This window comes from Wyeomyia smithii, chromosome 1 (genome assembly GCF_029784165.1).
Source record: "Wyeomyia smithii strain HCP4-BCI-WySm-NY-G18 chromosome 1, ASM2978416v1, whole genome shotgun sequence".
Lineage (NCBI taxonomy): Eukaryota > Metazoa > Arthropoda > Insecta > Diptera > Culicidae > Wyeomyia > Wyeomyia smithii.
Genome location: NC_073694.1, coordinates 169,375,212 through 169,396,669, shown reverse-complemented (window position 1 = coordinate 169,396,669; position 21,458 = coordinate 169,375,212). Strand labels below are relative to the sequence as shown.

At 41.6% G+C, this 21,458-nt stretch overlaps 3 protein-coding genes across 3 annotated transcripts; 1 reads left to right on the top strand and 2 right to left on the bottom strand.

The window, feature by feature from the left end:
• Positions 1–9,839: 9,839 nt before the first annotated feature.
• On the bottom strand, positions 9,840–11,910 carry LOC129718707 (CLIP domain-containing serine protease B8-like). The gene is made up of 4 exons (XM_055669750.1): positions 11,138–11,910; positions 10,621–11,077; positions 10,276–10,562; positions 9,840–10,214 (listed from the first exon to the last, which is right to left on the bottom strand). The coding sequence occupies exons 1-4, from the start codon at positions 11,181–11,183 to the stop codon at positions 9,886–9,888; spliced, it is 1,119 nt and encodes a 372-aa protein (XP_055525725.1). The 5' UTR covers positions 11,184–11,910; the 3' UTR covers positions 9,840–9,885.
• LOC129718702 (CLIP domain-containing serine protease B8-like) lies at positions 11,628–13,151 on the top strand. Its single transcript, XM_055669746.1, has 4 exons — positions 11,628–11,814; positions 11,877–12,372; positions 12,431–12,744; positions 12,802–13,151. Exons 1-4 carry the CDS (start codon positions 11,754–11,756, stop codon positions 13,116–13,118), a joined length of 1,188 nt encoding a protein of 395 aa, XP_055525721.1. The 5' UTR covers positions 11,628–11,753; the 3' UTR covers positions 13,119–13,151.
• On the bottom strand, positions 12,802–14,513 carry LOC129718704 (CLIP domain-containing serine protease B8-like). The gene is made up of 3 exons (XM_055669748.1): positions 14,188–14,513; positions 13,831–14,121; positions 12,802–13,770 (listed from the first exon to the last, which is right to left on the bottom strand). Exons 1-3 carry the CDS (start codon positions 14,463–14,465, stop codon positions 13,149–13,151), a joined length of 1,191 nt encoding a protein of 396 aa, XP_055525723.1. The 5' UTR covers positions 14,466–14,513; the 3' UTR covers positions 12,802–13,148.
• Positions 14,514–21,458: the final 6,945 nt, after the last annotated feature.

Sequence of the window (21,458 nt, the reverse complement as noted above, 5' to 3'; positions counted from 1 at the left end):
TAATCGAGGATACTGTCTACAGACGTTAAAAGACGAAAGTTTGTATCTTAATTGACAGTGGAACTGGCACTTGTAAATAATTGCGAGATTCGGAGATGGTGGACATACAATGTTATATGATGATAAAATTGGGTGAAAAAGGTGATAAAATCGGGGGCAGATAAAATCGGGTACTGATATAATCGGGTGATAACTGTATTTTCATAGCAAAAAAAATCGGTTTTCGATTGTTTTTGATGCCAAATGACTTAGAAACGCATGAAACGTCGAGAATTGGTGTCATCTGAAAAAAAAAATTGCAAAAATCGACTCTCTGGGACTTAATCGTTTTTTCAATTGTGGAAGGCGGAGTTTAAAACATTTAGAATTTATTTAATGAAATTGGTTGCTAGTCTCTCGAAATAGCCTATACAATATACACTATAAGTAGCATCGAATACATCATAATTCATAATATAGTGAAAAATGAGTATAAAATGAAAAAGCACTTCGGTTCGTTTGATTGGTGTGACGTCTTCGACAAAGTTGTAGATAATGATTCTGTCTTACCAAAAAAATACATTTAAAAAAATCATTTATTGAAAAATAAAATAAGAAGAAAAATTAAAAAACAATATGTATTCAAATGAGCTCATTTTTTGAAAATCTGATTTTTTAATAAAACCTACAAAAGATTGCCAAAACAATGAAACCAGTCCGACCATTCAGAAGTTAAGAAAAAAAAGTTATCGTTTTTTGAAAAAAAAAAATTTTTTTTCTTGAAAAAACAAATTGTTTGAATCGTTTTTTCAAAAGGAATATTTTTCTTTTGAAAGGACAAAATATTATCTACAACTTTGCCGAAGACACTATGTCAATCAAACAAACCGTTTCGACTGTAGACATATTTTTAATTTCCAATAGAGCACTGTATGAGGAATTAAGAATTTTTTTACGGTCAAAAAGGTTTATTTGATTGTCATAGTGTACCTGGCAAAGTTGTAAATAATAACTTTGTACTTCCAAAAAAGATGTACCCCGTGAAAAAAAAATAGCTTTTTTTCTGATTCCTCCATGACCGGTTTCGTTGTTCAGGTAATCTTTCGAAGTTTTTATAAAAAAAATCGATTTTTTTCAAATGGTCTGTTTTGGATAATTAATTTTTAATTTTCTTTTAATTTGTTTTTAAAAAATCAATAATATGTTTTTACAGTCTATATTTTTTTGGAAGACAAAACTATGAGTTACAACTTTGCCGAAGACGTCACACCGCTCAAACGAACCGTGTCAATTGTCAATTGTGTTGCTTATTGATTGAGATCCCTATCCCTAGCGAAGGACATTATTGTGATAAGGGGCCGTCCACATACCACGTGGACAGCTTGGGGGTGGGGGGTTGTGTGATGTCCACGGTCCTTACAAAAAATTTATAATTCATATGGGCATTTGTCCACGGGGGAAGGGGGGGGGTCAAAATCGTTAAAAATCTGTCCACGTGGTATGTGGACGGCCCCTAAATAAAACGAATAAATTGTCTGGTACAGCATTCGCATAAACAAGTACAAGTGTCCTAGATAGTATATTTTTCAAACAAAATCAAAAAAACATATTCCATCAGTATCCACCGTTTCATGTACTTTCAAGACACTTGGAATAGAAAACATTATTCAAATTCCATGCACCTCCCGTGTGTGATTTTGTAAATGACATGGAAGCATTCAACATTTTCCGCGAGACAATCTTAATTTTGGTTGAGTTATATTTTTTTGCACAGAGTAGTTTTTTGAAACATTTTGTAAATTTGTTTTGAAATATCTTGCCATTTTACATGGTATTTTTTTCCAATTCAACATTGCCACCCTAACGACAATGATGTAGCAAATATTATATTTTCAGGAATTTTTCTATTGGTATTGAGTGAAAAGTGATTTTTTTCTTTTTATACTCATTTTTACACAATATTATAAACCACTCTATGTCAAATAAATGAACCACCCTAATGAAACATAATGTTTTCGATGCTAGTTATAGTGTATATCATTATACAGGTTATTTCGAAAGACTAGCGATCAATTTCATTAAATAATTTCTCAATATTTTGAACTCCGCCTCCCGCATCTGAAACCGCCATTCTCTACTGCGAAAACTTGCCGAACTTTTTGCGGATATGTTAACCTTTTCTACCTTTTTGTCCATCCTGACACACGTTTTATACAAGCAAGATCTCTAAACCAACTGGGTACTTGAACCTGCCACCAAAACAATCTCATTATGGAAGTAGGAGACAACACACTTTTTTTTCACTCTCTTTTTGACAAAAATCTCAATCATTGGCGGAATGATCATGAATAATCTTTGTTCATCATATGTACATATTGCGACTAACCCCATATACTCAGCTGTGCACATTTCGATACAGATGTTGTTGTTAGCAGTCACGACAAGAGGCGAATAGTGCGAAAGAAGAGAAAGAGAGTACGCTAGCAGGGATTCTATATACATGGTGCTCTTTTGCAATCCTCGTAACTCGTCTTACACATAGATCTGCTTGCAAATGTGAGAAGAGTAAATGTATATCGCACACTGACAGAGATGTTAATGCATCACAAAAAAGATTTATATGTATTCAAAAATCGCTAGAAACGATTTTCTTCCATCGCTGGTCCCTTCTGCTTCCCTTTTTTTCAGTAGTCCCCCTCGTGTCAAACTTTACCAAGGATGGATCGTCGGTTCCATTGTTTATATGTTTTCGGCCCAAAGCAGGACCTAAATCTAAACCGTTGAACATATTACAGATTTCAAAAGATCTAACATCACGTTACATCGACGAGATCGACGGTGTTGTGTCAAGAACGCCATTCTTTCTGAGGTAATGATATTGGACTGCAAGGACTATATACCCCGTCAGACTCATTTTGCGTTACATTCGCTGGGTCTGAAATGCCTTCCCACGTCTCAGTTCACCGGATTCGTTTGCCTGTGCGGCTGTATGTAGCCCGTGTTATGAACTGTCTCAATTGTAAACAGTTAGGTTATACCGCCGCTTAATGCTGCAATAAGGCATGTTATGGCTAGTGCAATGAGAACCATGCTGATGATTCCTGCAATAATCATACTAAAAAGTGTATATTGCGGGAAGAATGAACTCTCAGCACGCATGATGTACATACAGCGCAAGGATAACTGAAGCGGTCCCTCAAAGAGCGTTCAAAGTGCTCTTACGCCAATATGTTTAAAAAAACCGCTACCACTTCTACCATAACTTCGAATCTCTTTGATCTGTTGTCCTCTAATGAAACCGATATTGATGGTTCACTAGTAAAAATTTTTTCCGCCAACCCTGAGGAGTCTGGAAAGAGAAAAAAACTCTTGTAAACTTCTTAGAAAACTCGCCCACGGACCATTATTTCATCTTTACGGACAGTCTCAGTTCCATTGAGGCTCTCCGATCGATGAAAGATGTTAAGCACTCTCCGTATTTCCTGGGGAAAATACGGGAACATCTGAGTGCTTTATCCGAAAAATCTACTCAGATTACCTTAGCGTGGGTCCCTTCTCACTGCTCGATACCGGGTAATGAGAAAGCGGACTCTTTGGCTAAGGTGGGCGCAACAAACGGTGATATTTATGAAAGACCAATTGCCTTTAATGAATTTTTCGCACTTGTACGTCAGAATACGATCATCAGTTGGCAAAATGCTTGGACCAGAGGGGAATTGGGAAGGTGGTTACATTCCATAATCCCCAAAGTATCGACGAACCCGTGGTTCAAGGGGTTGGATGTAGGTCGGGATTTCATTTGCGTGATGTCCCGGCTTATGTCCAATCACTATAGATTTGACGCGCTCCTCCGTCGTGTTGGGCTCGGGGAAAGTGGTATCTGTGCCTGTGGTGAAGGTTATCACGACATAGAGCATGTGGTTTGGTCATGCCCTGTACACCGTGACGCCAGGTCTAAATTAATAGCTTCCCTGCAGGCCGAGGGTAGACAGCCGGCTGTTCCTGTTCGTGATGTCTTGGCGAGCCGTGACCTATCCTACATGTCCCTTATATACGTTTTCCTGAAATCCATCCACGCCCCAGTCTAGTCCCGTTCCCCTCCGTCTACACCCAACAAAACGACAAGAACACGTTTGAACCTTAAGCACAAAACCAGCAACCAGACCCCGCACAATAGAACCAGGACCCAAGGACTACGAGCCTCTGTCCCAACTCACGACATCGTGGCTCAGCAGAACGAATCCATACATGCCATTCGACGATTATCAGACGACCTTTGAACAACAAAACACTGATTGGAAATCCCATGCTAGTTTTAAGTTAGACTTAATTTCAGCTCGTAGTCGGCAGCGAGGATAAAAAATTTGCTTTAGTTTTTAAGTCATCAGATATAATTGGCGCCGTTAAACATTAAATTGTATTTGTGCCGTGTCAAATAAATGTTATGTGAAGAAAAAAAAAAAAAAAAAACTTCTTAGAAACGATCCTAAGATTCCCACGGCGAAATGAATAATATAAATAAACCAACAAGTGCTATCTAAGCAAATTTCTCCTGGGCTTGGAAATTTGAAGTCCCAGAAGGAGTTTGCACCACTTCCAGGAATACTGTTCCCCGATTGTTTCTCTTGCACATCTAGGTAGCCAAAAAATTTTGGACTAGTAAAATTTCCTGACATTGGGGACCGGATTTTCAAGAGTCATTTTTTAAAGTGGTTGTGTATTTTAGGATATATTGATTCTTAAAAAAATATGTTTTTTACCATCTGAAGTTTTTAAACATCTATAATCTGCTACGATTAAGTCTCCCAGCTGGTCTCGAGGTACGATGCTGGCCTAACAAGCCAGTCGTCGTAGGTTCGAGTCTCGGCTCGGGAGAGACTGTTAGTGTCAGTAGGATCGTAGCGCTAGCCCCGCAATTGTCCTGTACACTCAACAGTTGGCTGCGTAGTCTGTGTAAAATAAACAGAAGGTCGAGTTCCGATACGGAATGTAGCACCAAGGCTTTGCTTTGCTTAATCTGCTATGATTGAAATAAAAAAAACGTTGTTTTTTATTAATGAATTTGTTTTCTAGTCTTGAAATCATGTTTGTAGAGTTTGTCTATCAACAACGTTTTAAAACATGTACGCCCTTTTTAAAAAACAAGCCCTGGGTCAGAATGGTTCAGGCGACGTTCATTGAATACGCACCGCAAAAAATACTACTTTTTATTACCATTCATTTCGACCATGTTCTGATTGATGGTCGACACCTTTCAGACGTTACATACGTCAGGTCGTTTAGAGGACCAAACGTAGGCTCGGATCATTATCTCGTGGTATCCAAGATTCGCTCCCGGTTGTCCAACGTGTTAAAAGCCAGGACGACAAGGAGCATACAGTTGAACATCCAGTGGCTAGCAACTGGAGAAGTGGCTACAGAGTACCTGAGGATGGTTGATGAGCGGATCGAGGATCAAGTTTGAGGTAGGCTGAATGTACAATGGAAGTATATGCACAGAACAATCAGCACCACAGCGGGAGGAGTAGTGGGTACATCTGCGACAGCCAACCAATGCCAAGGAGTAATGAGTCATGAGAATTCAACTCGCAGACTCACCATCCTATCATTGACTTTAGGGCAGCGTACGATACAGTTAAGAGAAATGATTCATGGTAAATTATGCTCGACTAATTACGCTGATACGTGCCACACTTGAATGCTCTACATCATGCCTCAGGATAGCCGGTGAGATATCAGACTCCTTCATGACGTTACATGGTTTGAAGCAGAGAGACGGGCTGTCAAACTATCGTTCAACATCAATTTGTAGGGAGGGCTGGTGTGCAAAGAAGCGGCACCATCATAACGAAGTCTCACATGCTTCTAGGTTTTGCGGACGATATTGACATCATTGGTATCAACCGTAGAGCAGTGGAAGAGGCCTTCGTATCTCTCAGGAAGGAAGCTGCGAGAATAGGACTCATCATAAACTCTGCCAAAACGCAACATATTGTGGCTGATAGAGAGCGTGGTAGTCCGACGGATGTTGGTGCTTAGGTGGTGTTAGATGTAGAAACTTTTGAAGTAGTCGACGAATTCATTTACCTGGGTACATTAGTGACATGTGACAACGAGGTTAGCCGTGAGATAAAAAAGCGGATAGCAGCTGCAAAGGCCGATCAACTACCACAAATCATTTGGAATTCATAACTTTCACTTTATAACGGACAACGGCAACCACGTAGAAGCTCTTTATACGGACTTAAGCAAGGCATTTGACAGAATCGACATACCTTTGTTGCTCTTCAAGCTCGAAAAATACGGAATGGAAGCAAAATTCTTGGAATGGCTGTAGTCATACTTAACAAAGAGAACACAAACAGTCCGCTTTCAAAGTTCCTTTTCAAACCCAATAGAAGTAACTTCCGGGGTTCCTTAAGGTTCTCACCTGGGCCCTCTTCTTTTTATATTATACGTGAATGACATTTCCTTTCTTCTTAAATCAATACGTGTGCTTGTATATGCTGACGACATGAAGCTCTTTATAGAAATAATCAATGCGGAAGACTTCGAAATATTCCAGAATGAAATTAATGTATTCTACACTTGGTGCAACAAAAGTCTATTGCAACTCAACATTAAAAAATGTAATTCAGTAGCCTTCAGCAGAAAAACAGTAACACCACCTACAAACATTTTCTTTTTTTTCTGTGTGGGCTCATCACTGTGACCAGAGATTAGATCTATTGTGATATTTCCCAAGTGTTTTCTGTACTCCGCACTTCATATTATTGGCAGTATCACTATTGAAGTAAGTGATACGCTTATCATTCATATCCGTGCTTGTGTGTAAGTTTTACCTTTCCGTTTCAAGCTTACTACTCTACTATACCGAGCCTCTGTCCCTCCTATCAATATCGCTTAATTACAATTCCCTGGAGAAAACTTTCATACGTTACTCACACCAGTTTTATTATAACAGGGATTTATATTTTTGTTAGGAGGAGAGTCAACAGAGGTACTGTAGAATTCAGATTGAAGGAAAGGTACTTGGTGGGAAGCCTGAGAATAAACCCATGCTAAAGTCCTTTGGCAACCACCAAATGGCCTGATTCTACTAAGATTCGAACCCACGACCATCCGCTTACCAAGGCGGACTGTGTAACCTTGCGGCTACGGAGCTCCCCAAACATTTTCTTGGGAAACTAACCAGCAGAAAAATGCAAAATCGTAAGGGACCTAGGCGTAATCTTAGACTCCGAACTTATATTCATAGAACATTATAATACAATTATCAACAAAGCAAATAGTATGCTGGGCTTTATAAAACGCTTCGGCCTCAATTTTCAAGACCCATATACAATCAAACTATCATATATTACATACGTCCGACCAATTCTGGAATACTGTAGCATTGTATGTAATCCCTATATTGTAACACATGAAGAACGCATTGAATCTGTCCAAAAACAATTTCTTTTATACGCGCTTCGTAAGCTAAATTGGACAGCATTTCCCTTACCATCATACGAAGCACGCTGCATGCTTATAGACATACAAGTACTTAAAGAACGCCGCGAACTTTCAATGCTTTATTTTATCAATGACATTATTTCTCAACGCGTGCAATCTTCTAAATTATTATCGCAACTAAATTTTTATGCACCCAGTCGTCAATTAAGAGATCGTTAAATATCGGAAAACATAACTACTCAAAAACTGGTCCAATAAATCGCATGATGCGTCACTATAATCAGCACTGCAAAAATATCGACATCACTATGGGCAGAAATCAAATCAAAAAACGACTAACTACTGAAAATAATGTATAGAATATAAAAAAACATTGTATTATTATAACTGTAGTCTACATTTGCTTGACGAAAATAAATAAATAAATAAACAGGGCCTTCTACGGATTACGTAATCAGCAGAGGTCCCGTAGTCTGCAAACCCGTACCAAGCTTGCACTTTACAAAACACTAATTCTTCCCGTGGCCCTCTACGGTCATGAAGCATGGACGTTGAAAGAGGCCGATTGGCGATCCTTGGTGGCAAACTAAAAAATGGTGTTTGGCGCAGACGCATGAACCATGAAGTGTACCAGGTGTACATATCAGCGGATATAGTTAAGCGAATAAAACATGGTAGGTTGCAGTGAGCTGGGCATGTAGCTAGAATACCGAAAGAATGACCAGCGAAGATTATATTTAGCAGAAATCCCGATAGAGGCCGTTGACTTCGAGGTAGGCCCCGCACTCGTTGGATGTGTGCTGTCGTTGAAATGCAGAATAATGAGGGTGCCAGAAAATTGAAAAAGTTGAAAAATAGCAGACTTAGAAATAGTTGTTTTTGTCAACAAAAAAAATTAAATAAATAAATAATTCAGTAAATTTCAGTAGTTTTCGTGCTTGCTATCCCTGACACAGTTAACAGAACATTAAATCTAGTTAGCCAGGAATGCACTTTTTAGGATATATAAGAACACGCTTCTGCTTAAACAAATCATTTTATTTTTTTTTTCTTCAAAACAAATCATTTTACTTTTGGATGGTGTAAGCGTCGGACATATTCAGCAGTAGCGAGTAGCAACAGTCGTGGCAGCAGCGGATTTCCTCCGGTGAAACAATCGAATTGATCACTAATTGCCCCTTTTAGGGTCAAAACAAATAAATAAATTGAAGATTCAATATTTTTTGTTTTGCTCTAGAAATAAAAGTCAAATGTTATTTTTAACTTTTTTTTCGGAAAGTTCAAGTTTCTGGGATGTTGAAAAATTTTCGAGCTTGGTGCCAATGAATGGAATACATATATGAGAAAAGTTTGACCTTCGGATTTCGCTTAGAAGTAGGACTTAAAAGTTTCGTCTTCTCAAAAAGAGTACTCATACAAAATTCTAGGTGAAAATCGAAAAGTGGATTTTTATCGCCACCCTAAAAAGCATAGAGAGCTTCATTGAAACCGGACACACAGCCCAGGGGCCCCCTTGGGGTTTCCTGCGTGCCAACCATATACAAATGTTATTCGGCCGTTGGACGGATTTTCCCACTAACAACAAGTCCACTTTTCCGCCAACCGCACACGTGTCCAGTTGAAAAGTCTATTTAATTACCGTCTCCCCTTTCTATTTTTTCTTCTTGCATTCGTTTCGGTCGACATCAGCAGCGATGCGGTCACCCCTGGTTACCTCGAGTGTGCGTTACTCGCGGAAGGGCCTACTCGAATAACATCAAGCAAAAACTCAATTTGAAGTAGGCAGTTGGTAATCAATTTCCCATTTCAAAATGTATCCAGTGCCCAGTGCGCAGTAAGATAATCTGTGCATCGCCGTCGGAGATTTCTCTTCCAAGGCCACGTGTGCTTCGGCAGCCGTCATCGAAAAGTCCTTGACAAATGGCCGGCCATGATTCCTGTACCACCAGTTGGTATTTAACCTATTTCCCAAAAAAATGAAAGTCCTGTCACTGTACGCTAATGGTTATACAACCTCTTTCGGTAACATTGTCGCAATTGTCGTTTTCGGCCTTCGTTAGGGCTATTCTCGTGTCTTCGCTTTCGTTTGATTATTATTGTTCGGTAGCGCCACACAGTGGGAATTCCTTTCAAGGCAGAGTTTGCTTCGATGATGGTTCATTATTGTTCACGCTGCAAGCAAACAACCGAACCGGGAGAAGATGAATTGAAATCAGAAGAAAAAAAAAAATCAACAAGTAAAGCTTCGGCAGGGGTTTGCATTGTTATCGATTGACCTTGTTTTTCTTCGCCGGGAGCAGTAAGGTCGTAAAAGCAGGCCACCAGCCGAGCCTGGGGGTAACATTGCGTAATGGAAAGGATTAATCTTGTCCCAGTGAGGCACAGGGATTAACAAGCGAAACGTCTTACTTTCGAGCTGTCGTTTATTTGTGGCATTTTTTGTTCCGTTACTCAGTTGGCCTTCATTGTACTGCTGACCCAATCGTCAAATTCGAACAGGCTGGTGTAGATGCTGGGTACCCCTTCGGTTCCACAGTGGGCCGGACCCCGGCTGACAATGCCGTAGGCGAACCAGCGTTTATACGACGGATTGAAGTACATCAACGGGGAGCCGCTGTCTCCCCGGCAGGTGTCCTGTGACTTACGGCCGCCGGCACAAATCTGACTGTCGGCCACACGGATCGAGAACTGCTCGTAGACCGACTGGCAGCGCGATAGCTCCATATGCGGTAGGCTGACCTTGAGCTTGACTTTGCTTGGAATTGTGTCGATGGTTTTATCTAGAGGGGGTATGAAACGAGAAGATAATTTGCTGATCGAATGGACGCTTTTGAAACTCACAGAAATCCGTTTGTCCCCAGCCGGCAGCGACGAATATGTTAGTGTTCACTTGCGTCAGATTGTAGTAATTGGGAAGACAGATATAGCGCACGAAGTCCGTGTAGGGAGCGTCTTCAGTGAGTTTGAGCAACGCTATATCGTTGTACTTGTTCCAACTCGTACTAACATATTCCGGATGGGGTACGATCTTTTCCACTGTTATATCGAGCGATCGATCAGCGCAGTCGTTATTCTTGTTGCAGTCCACTTCCGTTTCGAGATTATTTTCTCCCACGCGGACAAACTCCCTGGAAAGGTTTGTGTTAGTGCTTGGTTCTAAAAGTGTGTGTGATAATTCAATCTCACAGTACTCCCATGTTTCGATATGATCTTCCTGTGACGCAGTGCGCTGCGGTTAGGACCCAGCGTTTCGAAATCAGTACACCACCGCAGGCTGGAACCGTTTTATCAACAACATTTGAGTGGTAGAATAGCAACACCAGCCAGGGAAATTCATCGATATCGGTAGCTTCACCACCAATTATCCGCTCTCTGTTGTCCTCTACTCCACAGTTTTCGGCTAAATCGGAAAAATAGCCCGAGGGTAGTACCCCAACGCGTGGGTTCCCATAGGCTTGCTTCATAGTGCAACATATAGTCGAACTAGAGCATCTAAGCTGTTTGAGAAATGCTTTCGTTTCCGGTGTGGCCGCCAGAGCGCCACTTTTCAACTTTTGATAAGCATGACAGTTGTCCGGAGCGATGCAGTAACCGGTCGTGCTCTCGTTCGGAATTTCGCATGGTAGCGATGTGAAGGTCACCACTAAGAAGAGGGATAATCTGACAAAATATTAACGGCGAACATAAAAACAGCATTACTCACCGACCGTGGGCAGCAGTAAAAACAGGCCCGTGATCGCGTTCGGCATCCTCCTGGGGATAAGGTTTGTTTTGAACTGATCGTCTTCAGTCGCGAGTGCGAGTGCGATCGGTCATTCGAGCGTCGCTTGTACAATCGAAACCGGTTTGCCGATTGGGTGGGATGAAACTGTAAAGGATAGGGGAGAGGAAGGCACGGAACAGCTGATTGCACCTCTTAACTGGCCATTGCGGACAGATGGAGTTTCCCGAGTTCAAACTTCGCTCAAGTTTGGAGATAAGTAACTAACGACTGGAAATTTTGATCATGCGACGAATACGAAAAGATATAGTAAATGGGCTGGGCTATTCCAGGACCTGACTCGCATACGGTAGTGCCGCTTTCCTGATAGGTACGACTGCACTTGTAGGTCATCACGAACTACAGTGTTCGGGCCGCTTCCCCAAGTATGCGGCTAGAGAGAACATTAAAAACGTTGGACGCTAATGGACGCTCACAAGATAACGGATTTGCCAGCAGAGCAGTTGGTGATTATCATGTTTATAAACGATGTCGAACATCGCCCCGACCTCACTCAATTGCTGCATTTTGTTTCTCAAAGTCAAAAATCAGTGTCCTGATGCTACCCGGAATAATTCTGGTGGGTCTGCTAGCAGCTGCTGGAGGCTCACAATCGGAAGGTAAGAAGATTTTAATCGTACGTTAGAGGTATGATAAAAGTCACAATTTGAATGATTGACAGATGAACCCCAACCTGTTGGGGAGTCCCACTTACGATGCAGTATACCGAACGAATCTACGGAAGGTATTTGCGTTCCACCAAACGAATGCCGAGCCTTTCAGGAGATTAATCATCCGCCGGAATCGTGGTCTACCGGTCGCATGAGCTTCATCCGTGCGCTGCAGTGTTCGTCTGATAATGAAACTTTGATTTGCTGCCTCCAGGGCCGTAGCTACCAGCTGCCGCAGCTTGAATCCGCTAATATTTCCCAGCGCTATCGTAATAATTCACTGGATATTGGAAGTCGCTTCGGAGGCGATGAGGACGAATGTGGCCATCAGACGTATGTTCAAAAAATTATAGGCGATTTAACCGAGATTGATGAGTTCCCGTGGGCAGCACTGTTATTCTACCGGAATGGCCAACAGAGGTGTGGTGGGGTCCTCATCGGGCGCTCCCATGTTTTGACAGCAGCGCACTGCGTTGCAGGGAGCAGTTATAATCTACATGGACCGCTGTAAGTTGAATAAATTTCATTACTGGTAGAGATACCTAATAACTGACTTCATTTATAGCTCCTACGTTCGACTACGAGAATACGATGTTAATCGTGATCCTGACTGTATGTTAGTGAAAAATGTACAAGGGTTTTTAGAAGCGGATTGTGCGGAAGAAAAAATCGATACACGCCCTTTAGCGATTATAATTCACCCGGATTATGTGCCAAACAGTGAACAACAACACCACGATATTGCGCTGATCCGGATTGATCGTATCCCGAACTATACAGACTTCTTACAACCGATTTGTCTGCCGGAGCGAGGATTGCGGACCGGGCTGCAATTCGGAAAAACACTTAGCGTTTGCGGTTGGGGAAAGACAAATTTCTGTAGGTTTTCATCTGAACTTTTGTACTATCGGGATTAAATTACTTTCTGTTTCACAGTTGGTGGTCTGGGAAAAAGCCCGGTGAAAATGAAGTCTCGGCTTCCGTTCGTAGATCAACAAAGCTGCATCAAAGCGTACAAATCTCAGAGACTTTCTCTGGGTAAAGGTCAGATTTGCGCTGGTGGTAAAAAGAACGAAGACTCCTGTGCTGGAGACAGTGGATCACCGCTAATGTTCTTCGATGCTAAACAGGGGGTTTGGGTTTTGGCGGGAATCGTGAGCCGCGGAGCGGAGGTGTGTGGCTTAGCCGGTAAGCCTGGCATTTTCACCAATGTTAGGGAATATCTTCAATGGATCAAAGAACACACATATTAATCGATCAATTTTAATAAACTTATTCACACATTACACTGTATTTTTCTTAATCCAGCCCAAATACTCCCTCACATTAGTGTAGATTCCAGGTTGACCTTCGGTGCCACATTTCTGCACTCCTATACTGACTACCCCGGACAGAATCCAGGTTCCCTTTTTATTATCGAAGAACATCAACGGCGATCCACTGTCTCCGAAGCAGGAATCCTTAGCCTTGTGTCCACCGGCACACAATTGACCACTGCCAAGAGCCAGCTTATGCGGACGATAAATATCCCTACATCTTTGATGATCAACAATAGGCAGCGCCACCTTCAACTTTATTGGACTGGCAACATTACTTTGCACCTCATTGCGGAAAAAGTCGGTTCGTCCCCAGCCACAAACGTTCAACTTGGCACCTACGGCCGGGTCTGCGGTTGCTTCCGGCAGACAGATATGCTGAATGAAATCCGTAAACACTACCGGTTTCTCCAGTTGGACAAGACCGATGTCATGGTGCTGACTTGAACTTTTGGCTGCGTACTGTGGATGAGGCAGAATACGTTTCGGTTTTATGTCAACTTTTCCATCGGTACAATCTTCGAACTTGCCATCCACTAAACAATCCGGATCCTTATTCAGATCATACTCTCCTAAACGAACGAACTTTCTAAACAAACAAAAACAAGAATCACAAAGTGATAAAGCTAATACTTAGGGGAGTACTCACAAGGGTCCCTTATTCTGTATTACTTGACCAACCAGACAGTGTGCCGCCGTGATCACGAAAGATTTACTGATTAGCGCTCCTCCGCAGGCTGGTGCAACCTCATTCGTGCCCTTCGCACCGTACAACAACATCGCCGTCCACGGAAACTCATCAATATTTGTAATCTGACCGCCTAGAACCTTTTCATTGTAGCTCTGATGTCCACAGGGTGTATCAGCATTCATTCGACTAACCACAACCGTGGACTTGCCCCGATCTCTTTTCGGAAGACTTTCGTTCATTTTTGGTTGTCTTATAACCAAAGAAAAATATTTAAACAAATGTTTCATCATAACAAAACAATCATAATCAACCTACCTGTAAGCGCTTCCATGCCGCGGACAACAAATCATCCCCTCCGCCATTCCAGTGCACTGCAATCCACGAAGAAAACTCAATCGGCCAACGGAACTGAGACTGTCAACATCGCTGATATGTTGATATGCGAAACAGTCATCCGGATTCTGACAGGCTCCCTGGTCCGGTTCATTCGGAATGTTACAACTGGTCGTAACGTCCCAAATCGGAGGGAATTGTCCTGCCACCAGGGCGGCGGTAACAAACAGCACGGACAGAGTACCCACTATTCGATTCATCTAGCTTTCTGCTCCGGCGGTTCAAGGTGGACTGATAACGTTGCACACGATGCCAGGCAAGAGGAATCGAACTGAATGCTTATCAGTTGGAGCAGTGTTTTCCCAGCATTAAAATACCAACCCCATGCCCGACCCGCAAATTGTTTTAATTTTTCTCAGTTGTTTTCGTTTTTGCTACTGAAAACGCCGAAGGATTACCTGGAAAGCTTCTACTCAACCTAGTGACGAAGTTAGTTTTAATAGAGTTCGTACTACGAGAGAAAGACAAACCGAAAACTTCTGTTAGTCTAATAGGTTTCATGCGAATGCAATCATATGAAATGCTTTCTAACGAGAGTTTGTGACTGCTGATAATCTATTTATGTATTATTATGATACTGTGTTTCTCCAAAATTTGTTATCGGACGAAATAAGTACTATTCGTACTGCGCAATCTAACCCGTCGGCTAACAACATAACTTTCGCAGTAAATCCAATTGAGCATCATCGACGATATTTCTCATGGAGACAGTCGTCGTCATCGAAATTTTTTAATCGATGGAAACGAATACTATCCTAACTAACACACAGGGAATCCTGAGTAAGGTTTTCGGGGATACCTAAAACTCGGAGCCGGAATCGTGAGATGAATCGTTTCTGTGATACAGACAGAATCTGTGTGACTCGCACATGAAAAATATTCTCACTCATTTTAACTTTGTGAGTTTACACTCAGGAATCTCTGCATGTTTTCTTTGTATGCCTCAAGGGCATTGGGAGCCACTGCGGACGTCTTGTTGATTATCTTTAGTGGTTGGCCTCGACTGCTGTAAACAGATTACATGGTACCTATACTTATTTATGTAGCAGAGTTGGTTGGTAGTAATGCTGTGCCCTAATTTGGTATCGCATATTTAAGAAGGCAAACGACTTTTTTGGGATTGAATTTCATACCTGATATGAAGTTAAAAAATAACGTCCGAAGAAGTATTTACTTACTTTACTTTACTTTTACGGTGGCAGACCGATTATCGATTCAATGCTATCTCCAATATCCCCTAACACCTATTTCGCGGGCATCCTCGTCGACAGCAAACATCCAACGAATGCGAGGCCTACCTCGAAGTCGACGGCCTCTATCGGGATTTCTGCTAAATATAGTCTTCGCTGGTCGTTCTTCCGGCATTCTAGCGACATGCCCAGCCCACTGCAACCTGCCGTGTTTTATCCGCTTAACTATATCCGCCGATTTGTACACCTGGTACACTTCATGGTTCATGCGTCTGCGCTTAACACTATTTTCTAGTTTGCCGCCAAGGATTCAACGCAAAACTCTACGGTCAAAATCACCAAGAGCTCATCGATCGGCCTCTTTCAACGTCCATGCTTCATGGCGGTAGAGGGCCACGGGAAGAATTAGTGTTTTGTACCCAGCTGGTTACCTCAGTTGGTTACGTACGCAATCCGTAGAAGGCCCTGTTTACAGCTGCTATCCGACTTTTTATCTCACGGCCAACCTTGTTGTCACATGTCACTACTGTACCCAGGTAAACGAATTCGTCGACTGCTTCAAAAGTTTCCAAATCTCCAAACACCACCTCAGCACCAACATCCGTCGGACTACCACGCACTCTACCAGCCACCATGCATTTCGTTTTGGCAGAGTTAATGATGAGCCCTACTCTCGCAGCTTCTCTCCTGAGAGGTCAGAAGGCCTTTTCCACAGCTCTTCGGTTGATACCAATGATGTCGTTATCGTCCGCAAAACCGAGAAGCATGTGAGACTTCGTAGTGATGGTGCCGCTTCTTCGCACGCCGGCTCTCCGTATAGCACCCTCCAATGCGATGTTGAACAATATGTTTGACAGCCCGTCTCCCTGCTTCAAACCATCTAACGTCACGAAGGAGTCCGATATCTCACCGGCTATCCTGACGCATGATGAAGAGCCTTCACGAGTGGCACGTATCAGCCTAACTAGTTCTGTTGGGAAATCATGTTCGACCATAATTCGCCATAACTCATTTCTCTTTACTGTATCGTACGCTGCCTTGAAGCCAACGAATAGACCCTCGATAAATTTCGAGAATTTAACCTGCAGACGCGCTGACTTCAAGGCAGCGTACGATACAGTGAAGAGAACGTCCGAAAAAGCATTACCTAGCAAATGCAAGGGCTTCACAATGACAAAGCAGGTGAGCTGACGAAGCGGCAGTTATCGTATAAGACAATACCGACCTTAACAGTCAGATATATATAATACATATTTTTGCAGATTTCGAATATACCAGATTGCTTTCTTCAGCAATATTGTAAAAAAAAACACAAGAAAAAGAAGAACTGAACACAGCAATCTTCTATTTGTACGTTGGACATGGCAAAAAAGAGTCTTTCGTGAAACATGAAAATAAAATCATGAAATCAATTTTTCACAGTCAAATCTAAAAAGATCACGATTTCGCGAGTTAAGACCACTGTGCATCGGTAAGCTATTTCTAGCGTTTTCCATTTTCCAAGGTTCGTACTTGCTGGCGGATTTATAGGTTAGGAAGTTAGATAAACTATATGTTACAGAAATGACAAGGCACTCACCATTGAGACAACTGTCAATATCAAAACGGGCGGGTTGTTTGATTTTTTTCGTTCACACAACATTTATTTGACACAGCACAATACAAATTAATGTTTTACGGAGCCAACTATATCTAATGCCCTATGGTCTAAAATATCTTATAAGCTAAAGGCACATTTTTTATCGTCGCTGCCGACTACGAGCTGAAACTATATTTAAAACTAAAACTAACTTGTTTTTTTTTATTCCAGATTCGTTTCGCTGTTAAATGGGCACCTTGATGCTCTTCAAATAGCTATAAACAAGTAGCATGTATGGCAAGTTTCGTTGAGCGAGGATTTCACGAACTGGCACATAGGGCTGTATTCATCGGGCCCTGAGGGTATCCAAAAGTAGAGACCTGGCGCCGCGAAATTCAGCACAAACTCAAACCACGTGCTCAATGTCTTGGTACCCCAATCCACAAACGCAATGATTACTGCTCGCCGGCTCAATACGCAGGAGATGTGCATCTAACCCGTAGTGGTTGGACATAATCCGAGACATCATGCGAATGAAATCTCGTCCTACATCCAACCCCCGAAACCAAGGTTTGGTGGAAACCTTGGGGATGATGCTGTGTAGCCACCTCCCCGTTCTCCCTTATCCCACGAGGCCTGCCAGTTGATAAGTGTACTGGGACGTGAAAATTATGATAATCCATTGTGGGTAATAGGTCTGTTGTAAATATCAACGTTTGCTGCGCCCACCTTAGCCAAAGTGTCCGCTTTCTCATTGCCCGGAATGGAACAATGAGAAGGGACCCAGGAAATATGGTGAGTGCCTTACATCCTTCATCGATCGGAGAGCCTCAATAGAACTGAGACTGTCCGTAAAGATGAAGTAATGGTCCGTGGGCATTTTTCCAATAATCCCTGAGGTATACTGAATTGCAGCCAATTCAGCGACGTAAACAGAAGCAGGATTATCGAGCTTGTAGGAGACGGTAAAATTATTGTTGGAGATACCGAAGCCAGTGAACCCATTGAGAAGTGATTCGTCAGTGTAAAACGCATTGTTGCAGTTGATGTTTTTGTTGGGGAACTGCTCCATTATTCATCTCAGCCCATATATTCATCTCATACAACATGAAAACACAATTGAAAGCAGGAAAAAACGCATATTTTCTTCTTAAACCAATCTGCAAATTCATGGAATGGAATCTTCTTAGTTCACTTTAGATTCCTCATAAAGTATAATCCTCAGAAACTCACTCAAAAGCACTAAATTTGATATTATAGTCGGGCATCTGCCCTCGAAAACTCCTTTAATTCAATCACCTACCTCAGGAAACATAATCCGCGCATTGTTCTATACGGCTACAACGGGACTCGTTCAGTAGCCAACCAAAGTTTATTTTATCACTAGCGGATCACTTTTTATTTTAATCACTAAACAAAATCACTCACTACAGTAAGAATATTCTAATCTTTGAAATGTTCACTTCAAACTTCATAAAACAAGCTTGAATTAGCAGAAATATATGAGATGAATTTCTACAATTCCTAAATTTCAACTATATGTTTTTTCATCTGTTTTCACTGCGTTGAAGAAAATCAAAAGTTGCCAAATCATTTTCTGTTAATACAAAAAAATGATACTGAAAATGTTGAATTATTCCGACATAATTGACATAAACCTACAGCACTGTTGTGGTTACCTAGGTTACCATATTTGCACGTAAACAACTACAGCGGATATCTAGGTAACCTACTACGACGGGCTGCGGCTACTTTCATTCATGATAATGTGATTCATTCATGAATAACAGTGTGATGAATATGGGGGCGTCGTGAGATGAATTATTGAGCAGTGATTTAAGTTTTGAGATGGATATAGAAGCGCTGTGAAAAATGGTTTATTTTACTAAATTCAGGTTAAATCTAGCTAATTTTACTAAATATACAATGCTGAACGATTCCATAAGAGCACGCAAGCATATTTAGTTTATTTGTTCAATGATTTCGTGAAAATTTGGTATTTAATCCGTGCATTTTTCGTGAATATCGGCTTATTGAGATGAATAATGGAACAGTTCTCCTTGCAAACACAGGTTTTGCCCAAGAGCTCACACTGCGCCAGAGCCCCGCTTAACGCAGTAAGGGCAGAGTTACAGTGGAGGGCGCCTTGGTACTCCACTGGCTCCGTTTGCGACTAAGGCATCACTTGTTAGTCCCTTAAAGATTTTTTTTTCATGATTATTTGCTTGAGTAGTTCTTGAGGTATGCAGAAATTTGTATTTCATTCGTATGGAACCCCTCCTTTCCAGAGAATGTCGTACCACAAAAAAAAAAATATTTTCTGCTCTTATAAATTTCTACTAGCCAAATTTGATTCCATTTACCTGATGAGTTCTCGAGGTATGCAGGACCCTTATATATTCCTCGGCCTCAGAAACCCTTACAAACCAATTTTCACGTCGATCCGCTGATTCATTCTTGAGTTAAATCGTGATTTGCAGACCCCAACTTATTGTTATTCTATAGATTGTTTAAGTGGTCTTGGTGCCACTGTGGTGCTGTATACAGACGATGTAGCGGGATTAGCTGTCAAGATGACAAGGTGATCAACAGATCGTAAAATAAAAAGGATAAGAAGAGGACCAGAAAAGTGCAAGTAAGGCGGAAGGAGTTAGCAGAAAAATTTGTAAGAAAAAGGGAAGTTTGAGAGAAGGGAAAAGTCACTCAAAGTTGGAAGTGAAAGTTTACTGAGTTGTAAAGAGGAAGAGAGTGTTTAACTGCAATAAAGTTCGACAAAATCGAACTAAAAAATAAACCTGTCTGGAGAATTATTTGGAATTTGATTCGGAGTAAAACCATAATGTGGTTTGGCGTAAGGTATAGGGTTAGGAACGGCTTATGCAGTAGCGCCTATTTTAATCAGTCGAAAAAAATAGGCCTCAAACTCCTGAATTTTGATCAATATCAACAATTTCAATGATGGAAACGAAAACTTTGATTTTCTAGCTGTTTTACGAATATAAGAAATACCGTTAATCACGAAGCAATCTGTGAACAAGCACTAATCGAAACAAATCGACCTATAATGCAGCCATTCAGGAGCCACTTCGGGTGCTGAAATACAACGCCTGCAAAACATATGGAAACTGCTTAAAATAGGCTCAGGGTGATTGGAATAGTGTCCCTCGATTGGTAACTTTAATTGATTATTGTTAAAGTTTGCCAAATTAGTTTTACAATCTGAAAACAAGTTTTAACAGAGAAAAAGATAGAGAACAGATTGATATACTTCTGTTTGAATTTCACCCAACACATTTCGAATTCGCTGCTTAGAACATGTTACCTACCCTATTATAAACGCCCTATCATGAATTTACTATATTAAAAATGTTCTTTGTGGTAACGTTTATCAAGACCGAACAGGCGGTTGAATAAAGTAGTTGCGCAAAGAGTGGACATACAGAAAATAAAGTAAGATCAAATAAAATGAAGAAATCAGACATAACCTTTGTAACTAACGGGATATATTGCTATTCAGCAATTACGAGAACCCCCAAACAAGCCTCAGGGTCGGCACAGGTTCGCGACTTATTGCCAAGAAAACACTTGTGACTTCTCTTTCACCAAAACTTCCCCCTTTATTTTTAATATCTCCACTTTTGGATTTCTTAATCACCCTACTCCTACCTCGAAACTCGGTGGCGTGCCTTTTTTGAAGCCGGGACTGCGGTCAGCGGTCTGGTGGGTCGCCTGTTGGTAACGGTTGGGCGAGGTTGCCGGGTGCAACCGTAGCAGTAAATTTTGGTGGTGGGTAACAGCGGCTGGTGATGGCGGCAATGCAATGGCGTCGTGGCGGCGTGGTGGTGATGCACGATGGGCGTCGATTCCAGGGTAAAAATACGGGGTCCTGTCGTTTAAGGACGTTTTAGCGTCGAGTAGCTATTGGTCGTGATCGTGAGCGCGATCGAAGGTTTATTCCTACCTGTCGTTTGCTTTGCGTCTATTGCGTTCTATTGAATAAACTTCCTTCTTCTCTTTTCCTTGAACTTCACTTCTCCACTTTTCTATAAAGTAACTTCCTATCTTTTAGGCGGTTGGAATTGGAATGACCAACCCTTCTAGTTGTCCTCGCTCTCACGACCAATAGCCTTAGTTTTTCGCGCCAAGAATATTGCTCTCTCAAGTTTTTTTTTTCGCCTTATTATCACCACCCATCTGCAGATTAGTTCAATTTTCCGCCCCCTGGTGGTGGGTGGGATGAAACTGTTTCGTTGCGGCTGCATGCTTCATCAGAGATAGGGTGGGAGGGGTACGTCTGGTAATCAGATCCCACCTGAGTTTTCTTGACATTACTGGAATTTTATTCTAATCGCACGATGCTCTCACCATTCTTAAATAGAAATTATACCGACAGTCACACTCTCCCCCAGTTCGGGTAAAAAAAA